The sequence below is a fragment of the Haliotis cracherodii genome, unplaced genomic scaffold, assembly GCF_022045235.1.
Source record: "Haliotis cracherodii isolate W230 unplaced genomic scaffold, xgHalCrac1.p SCAF_6, whole genome shotgun sequence".
NCBI classification, from domain to species: Eukaryota; Metazoa; Mollusca; class Gastropoda; order Lepetellida; family Haliotidae; genus Haliotis; species Haliotis cracherodii.
Window position 1 is genome coordinate 12,623,344 of NW_027266319.1, and position 8,386 is coordinate 12,631,729.

An 8,386-nucleotide genomic window follows, 5' to 3' on the forward strand; every position below is an offset into this window, starting at 1 on the left:
CGACCAGTCCTTGTTTTAGCCCCTTAATGCCGAGCGCCAGACAGGGTAACAACAAGTACCATTTTATTACGTCTTTTTGTATGACGCAGCCGGGGATCGAACCCCGGACCTTCCGCTCTCCGGGTCGACGCTCTTCCACTAGACCACGGAGGCGGTCCCCAAAGTGATAACCGCAAAGACCTGCATCACTTCCGGTTTCCTCCGACATAAATTTGAGAGAGACAAATACTTTTTACAAGCGCCATTAGCCTAAACAGTTAATCATTTGTGTGGGGTCCTTGTTTCCCGATGTTCATTTTTAAAATACGCTACAGTTAATTACATATACGGGTGTGTCTACACATCCATATCATCCTTGTTAGTAAATATCTCTTGTCTTTTTGGGGGGCACGGGTGGCCCAGTCGTCTAGGGCGCGCGATTCGCTGTGCAGAGTTGCGTCCCTTGGGCACACCAGAAATCTATGATTGTGGATTCGAATCCCGGTTCGCCCCGATTATGTTTCTAGGTTTGTCAGCACCATACCCGTGCTCGTGGGTTTCACTTAAGTGGTAAACGCCTGAGACCTGAATCACTTCGGGCTTTCCTCCAACATTAAGCGGACACGCCGTGATATAACTGGAATACTGTTAAAAGCGGCGTTAAACCCAACTCACTCACTCCTGCAACTGGTTTTCTCCACCATGCACATATACTTGCTATATACCGTTTGAGTAGGAAATAACTAACATATGATTGGGTGACGTTGAAGGGGTAATAGATCATGTGTACACTATGTCTTAAGTTTCTTTATGATTTGATAAGGAGAAGCATTAGGGCGGTGCAATGTTTATTTGAATATATCTTTTTTTCCGCAAGATTAGATAAATCAAATTGTGTACTTCTGACGTGTGCTGAAAAGGGCCTCCATTTTGACGTATTTATGCCATGTGTTATGGCACAGGACTGTAGGTTCGCCCCGATTATGTTTCTAGGTTTGTCAGCACCATACCCGTGCTCGTGGGTTTCACCGAAGTGGTAAACGTCTGAGACCTGCATCACTTCGGGCTTTCCTCCCACTTTAAGCTGACATGCCGCGATATAACTGGAATAATGTTAAAAGCGGCGTTAAACCCAACTCACTCACTCACTCACTCACTCACAGGACTGTATGCCGCGAGGGATGACTTCAACTTTCCATAGTCTTACCAACATTTCAACTTACGAGATACGATCGACGAGGGCCACTTGTAGGGAAGGATACGTTCACCTTTAATTACCAACATAAACAAATGTGTTTGTAATATATGTTGTGATGTAATAGATAGAGTTGTCCCGATATAAAATAAGAGTTCCGAGAGCAAAGGAATCAGCTTCGCTTCTCCCTAATTTGTTTTTAATATATTGTTCTGGCAAAAAAATACTCTTCTTGATGTTACAGATTAAGGGGTTAAGGTTGCCCCCAATCGTCTGATGCACAACAGTTCGCTGTGCAGAGTTGCATCTCTTAGGTGTGACAGAAATCTATGAACGTGGGTTCGAATCCCGATTTGCCCTCAGTATGTTTCTAGGTTTGTCAGTACAATACCATGCTCATCAAAGTGGAAACTTCTTAGATCTGCATCACTTCATGATTTCCTTCCACCTCAAAATGGACCGCCTCCGTGGTCTAGTGGTAGAGCGTCCACCCGGAGAGCGGAAGGTCCGGGGTTCGATCCCCGGCCGCGTCATACCAAAAGACGTTAAAAGATGGTACTTGTTGTTACCCTGTCTGGCGCTCGGCATTAAGGGGCTAAAACAAGGACTGGTCGACTCGGAGTCAGTATACTGTGTCTGAGTGGGGTATTCATGTTAAACTGCGGCATGGTATCTCAGTGAGCTAGCACTATAAATCGGCATCAGTCCGGACTAGTACAAGCAGCCACACACACACATGTGCATGCACGTCGCTATATAAGTGCAATAATCTTGGACGCGACGTTAAACCACATTTCACCTCACCTCACCTCCACCTAAAAATGACAAACTGTGATATAACTGAATCATGTTCTTCACGGTGTTAAGCACAACTCCGGATATCATTGTGCGCCACATGACCCATATGACGAACACCCATTGGACCAGAGCCTTTAGCTGGGCTCTACGTATTATCTAATTTGGTCAAAGTTTTCCTGATCGTTTCTATGCTTGTGTACTGTAGTTCTATGCTTCATTGTTAGCAAAACGATAACACTGCCTCAATGTAAACAGGTGTTCATTCAGCCCAAACGTAACCGTCAGCATTATACAACACTTTCAATAGAGAAGTGACGTAGGTTTGTTGAAATGGTGTTTACTGCGTGGGCTAAATGTGTTATCTACGTCTACCCCGAGTCATCCGTGTATATCAACAGTGAGCAACATGGCACTGTTCTTGTGTATGCATGTCCTTTGGTCTGTGTTATTATCCGAAACTGTTCTTGCTGCAACGACAGTAACATCAAACATTACTAGCAACCTTGGTGGAAGCGAAACGACGCCCGTTACTACACCCTCAAAACCAACAAGGATATTCAATGATGGACACTGTGAACTCATTTCTTCAGATTCCAAAATTTATGATGAGCTTAGCGAAGCTTTGAAAAGCAGCATGAAACTGATCAAGTTTAACATGAAAATAACAGGTTCTCATGGTGATATGTCCACGGCGAATGGCAGTGATTTATTTCGTCCGAATCTATGGATAAGATCTACCAGTAGGCAAGGACGAAGTTTGTTGATGTTGGATGACAACTTTGAAGTACTATCGTTGACGTTGCTGGGAATAGGAGTGACGACCTTAAATGTGGAACTTGAAGAGAAACCCTCTGGATGTATGACTCTTTTGACAAATGAGCAACGAGTAAATTTGACAAGGTATTTGGTAGTTAATGACTTTAGTTTACCTGGTCCAGGTGAGAAGAGTCGAAGTCTGAACAAGGATGAACTAATATGCAACATGCGAATAGTTCCTGAAAATGGAAGGGCTAACTTTGTTTATTACTGTTGTCATATTGGTTCAGATGGTAACATGTTCTGTGAAGATGTAAACCGAGATTTATGGATCAACGTTCTTCTGACTTGCATTTTAATTATCAAGGTACTGGTTGTTCTTTACAGTCCTTCAATTATCCCTGAAACTTTTTACAGAGAGAGGTTCACTGCTACAGATTATACGTACTCCATTCCTGGCCATGATGAGAGAATTAAGATTGTGACGACCTCTAGGAGTAATGTCTATCCCAGTGAAATCCCCCGAGTCAGATTTGGTAAGCTTGAAGGATTAAACACACTAAAGGAGTCCCTTACAAAACTTCAGACTGACAAAATATATGAACTTAGTGACATTCACCTCTCCGTGGAATCAGGGAAACTTTTGTCGGATAATTATGTGCCTGTTTCTGTTGTGAAAATGATATATGAAAATGTATTTCGCTGCCATATTAGAAGGATCCCTTTTCTTAAATCCTGCTGTGATGCTGGAATGTGTGACTTTACAAATGGTTGTAAAGTCTTCACCTGGTTCAGATGCATGAGAATCTTTGCTAAACTGGTCCTGCTTGGTCTCCTGGCTGTCCCATGGATTATTCGACTGTTGGTGTATTACACATACGAAGCAGATATAGCAGAACAGAAACGCCAGGCTGCTGAACGCTTGGAAATAGAGATGCAGTTTAACGGCAGTTTTATACAATATCTTATCCCAATACATTGGGTGTTTGTTGCTGTGTACATTATTGTCTTGGTGGATTTCTTTGTATATGGAATCGTTAAACAATCTATGAAAAATCGGTTCAAGTTCACACTAAGAAAATCTTTGCAGGGTATGCGTGAAAGGTCTGATTTTAGCGCCTATGGATGGACTATTGGGCTCGCACTTCTCCCCTTCAAGAGATTTGGAATTATTGGTTTTCTTCTGGTTCCTCTATACTGGATCATCCCCCTGCCTATTGTGGTGCCCCTCCTTGCTTTCTACACCTTCCCAGCTCTTAATTTCAGCATCCGGCTCTTTATATTTGTGTGCCCCCATAGCGTTGTGAACTCTTTCAAGAAATTGTTTAATTTCATGAAGCAAACATTAAATTTGAAAGATATTGATGATGAAGAGTTTGGGGGAAGGACGGATAAGACAAAGGCCGAAGTTCTTATTCATCTCTTCATCATTATCATATGTCTGACATCCTTCTGGTCCTTAACCTTCTTGTTGATGGAGTGTCTAACATTCTTCGTGGAAGTTGGCGTGTACACGCTGATGGGCATCATTGTTAATTCGCGAGCTACCATGCAATATGTTACTGTACTGTTCCTCATCGGCTTGTATGCTAAAACATCCTTTAATGCAGTCTATGAGAAGTATCTGACTTACCATAAGATCATCAGAGGTCAATTGCTCAGCTTGAAACATGATGAAATGAAAGAAATAGCTAAAGGTGATCCTGATGTCCAAGAAAATACAGTATTCCGTGTCCACAGCTCCGATACTACTGCTGACAACCCTTCAGGAATTGGACTGGACATGACGGACGGTAGTCTAAGATGGAAGACAAAAGGCCTTCTTGTGTTCCTCAACAGCATGGATCGTTCCTTTACACCGGAAAGCTTCTTTTTTGAGACAATTAATATGAATCATGATGGTTGCCCTGGGAAACTGTGGAAGAATACCTGGGTTGCATTCTACAGCTTCATGAAGATCATGGTATTCCTATTTTTTGTAGTGACTGTGGTGCTTGCCTTTGGTACCCAGTTCTCCACAACTAACCAAATGTTGGCTACTCTCGCTGGAGGATTTATTCCCTTTGTCTTCAGGAAGTTCTTCATAAGTGGATCTGGCTCATTGACCGTCGATACAGAAAGCATTATGTTTCTAGCAGAATTCAATAAAACCATTGCGGAATATACTCAGAAATGGCCTGTTGCGGATAAACGCCTCACCGTATCAGTTGATGAGGTGAGTCCCACAGAAAAGGAAGGAAGTGTAGAAGAAGATGTGAATGAAGATAGCATGAACAAAGAACACGTTGGGAAGACTGAGGACACTTCCTCACCTACTGATAGACACATCGACATTGTAGTAGAAATTGATTCCAAAGACATTGGATTGGAACACAGTGAAGTGGATATCGAGATGAGAGAGACAAAGTGGAACAAAGATTCTGGTAAAATGCTAGTACATGCCAAATCCAAGCATCGGTAGATAGCTTACATATGATCCTCTCATATATGAATGGGTACGCGATAGGATGAGATGACAGTGTGTTTATTAATCTTCTAGCGCCTCACAGGCAGCTTGGGTTGTACACTCCCCAGGGAGCTGAGAATGATTGTGCTTTGTGCTTTGTGCTTGCGCCTGCGTGGGATATAGCACAATATAAATATACATATTATTATCATCATTATCATGATTATTATTATTATAGATATTATTATTACTGTTGTTATTATTACACAAATACAAATACACAAGAGATCTGTCATATTTGATTTGTAATGTTTGAATTATGAACCGAGGTGTATTCATTGAACCTTAGGATGTTTCCAAGATTAATATCCAAATCCAGTATTAAAATCTGCTTGTGGTGAATTGTAATTTAATTCAATGCAGGAAATTGTTAGTACCTATAGTTAACTAAATGTTACTTGCAGATATATGAGAAAAATAATACATTCCTATGAAAAGCGAGGATTGTCTGATTGAATTTTAATTCTCCTCAGTGGTGTAATGCATTATGGGTATACACTATTTAGTGCAAGTAAAGGGACCATCGTGTCTGGCATAATTAAAGTATTATAGCGGAAGCTGTTAAATGTAATTATGAAATTCATTTATCATATGTCATTTAAAGCGACACTATTTCGTTATTTTGACCTAAAAGCATTGATGAATATCTCGTATATTTATTCAGATACCAGGCTGTAAACAATTTATTATTCAATATATTTCAGGCTGACTATCCGATCTAATTTAATCACCCGGAACGACCAGCAATGAGATGCAGGGGATCTAGTCTAACCAGGCTCCACACATCTTCCCGAGGCAAGAGAGTTAACTGATTATAAAAGTCCACTTTCCACCCTTGCCGAACTAGGCTGGTATTATGGGGTTACATTTTGGCTGGACTAACGAGTCTATGCATAGTTCAATCAAAATCGCGCACCGAAATCGAAATCCGGTTCGTAAACTGTCATGCAGATTTCGGTCGATTGCAGGATTTGTAAAGCATGTGCACCGCCAACTCGTTGTCAGCAGATATTTTTCTAATCTTTTCCTGTTTTTAATCAAGGTGCTCACGTGAATTGATGCATTTCGCGATGTAAGATCCGTTTTATCACAATATAGATCTTGATTATCGATCAGATCGTTTTGACTGGGCGCCACCATTTTGTGTGAAGCAAACGCAAGTGATACGAGAGGTGGAATCTCATTGGTACATAGGAGAGGCTTAGGGGGGACATAACTCGTAATAGCCACTGGTGACACTATGATCGAGCCCAGAAATTCCAGCCTAGTTCGGCAAGGGTGGAAACTGGACTTTTAAAGTCAGTTAACTCTCTTGCCTCGGGAAGATGGGCTCCACACGGGGTTCAGACCTTTTAAGTCTTCGTGGATAGAAGTAGCAATATTATAAAAAACTGGCTTTCTTAAAAATCGTTTATAATAATCTATAGGAAAATGTAGTATCTGTACTTAATTGTCAAGAGTCTACAGCTTACATCATACCATTACTAATTTAACAACAATAAGGGGGCACGGGTGGCCCAGTCGTCTAAGGCGCCGCGATTCGCTGTGCAGAGTTGCGTCCCTTGGACACGCCCGAAACCTATGATTGTGGGTTCGAATCCCGGTTCGCCCCAATTATGTTTCTAGGTTTGTCAGCACCATACCCGTGGTCGTGGGTTTCACCGAAGTGGTAAACGTCTTCGACCTGCATCACTTCGGGCTTTCCTCCTACATTAAGCTGACACGCCACGATATAACTGGAATAATGTTAAAAGCGGCGTTAAACCCAACTCACTCACTCACTAATAACAATAAGTGTTGTTGTTTCACATTGTTCTGGCTAAGCATTGTCAAGTGTACTATCTGACGTTTGAGGAAAACAAAACAAGGAAGTTATTCGCATTCAAATTGTTCACATCACTTCATCTATCAGGAAATTTCCTCTCCAGCTTATGTATAACGAAACCTGTCCATTGTGTAAGGGTTGTGTTGACATGAGTTCTTATAACTTTTGTAAGAATGATGTCGACCGACCTTTATATTGTTATCATGTGAACAAAATAATAATGTTTGTATAAATGAGACTACGTTATAAAAAAACAAGACCCTGTATATTTGTCACAGGTGCTCACTGCCCATTGTTATTTATGTGTATGATCATAATATCACGGCCTACGCACCCCGGTAGCTATTTATTCTTTCGAAATCAGACAATGAAACCTGAAACCGATTGACTCAAGGGATTTGACATGCAATGCATGTCACTGGCAACTCTGAAAATATCGATTTTCCTTTCAGCTGTGTGCTTACAGTTATTTAGTTTTTATTAACTTCTTGACTTTTGAAATACACAGTAGTTTGCAAATTGTGCGCAGCTTATTCCATTCTTTACATTTTGGCCATGTGCATACTTGTCATAACGCCATGAGATCAATGACGTTATTACACATATATACCTTTATGGCGTCATGCTCATAATTCATCACTATGCTTCATCTGTTTACTCATTGAATCAAATATATTTATGTGTCATTGTATTATATTGTATTATGTTGTATTATGACAATACTGTTTCAATGAGAGACGGCATCAAATGCATTATTTGTTGGTTGGGGAGTGTACTGAAGACGACATTTTCAAACCTCAACATTATTTTTTTCCATAATGTTATTTCGTATGTTCCTATTGCAAATGTAAATATCTCATCAAATGATGGTATATCAATTATATCCCTGATTATGTATTGTCGATTTGATTTTGTTTCTTTTCTTCGGGTTACACTTGGCAGGGATTTCATCTTTTTATTAGATATGTGTCTGTATTGATATAGAGAATCTCACCCGAGTGGCTTTTGATATCAAATATATCAACGAGTGTTGATATATTTGATATCAAAAGACACGAGGGTGAGATTTTATTTATCATCCAACATCATTCTTCCTACTTTTTCAGTTTGTAGACAGTTTGTAGACAGTGTCTTAAGTGTAAAAAGTGCTGCTAATATCTTCAGTAGCAGAGCCATTAGTGATGTCATTTGATTGTGACGTCATGGTAACCAATGGCATTGCAGCGATATCTACAGTGTAGATATCGCTTGATCTCACCCAAGCGATATCTCCTATGGAAGCCAGTTTTGGATGATAAAGACAAGTTGGGTAATTAAATAGTATAGT

General features: G+C 40.6%; 1 protein-coding gene across 1 annotated transcript; it reads left to right on the forward strand.

The window, feature by feature from the left end:
* The first annotated feature begins 2,369 nt into the window (after positions 1 to 2,369).
* Positions 2,370 to 6,025, forward strand: LOC139445375 (uncharacterized). Its single transcript, XM_071226511.1, has one exon. The coding sequence runs from the start codon at positions 2,379 to 2,381 to the stop codon at positions 5,187 to 5,189; it is 2,811 nt and encodes a 936-aa protein (XP_071082612.1). The 5' UTR covers positions 2,370 to 2,378; the 3' UTR covers positions 5,190 to 6,025.
* The last annotated feature ends 2,361 nt before the right edge of the window (positions 6,026 to 8,386 follow it).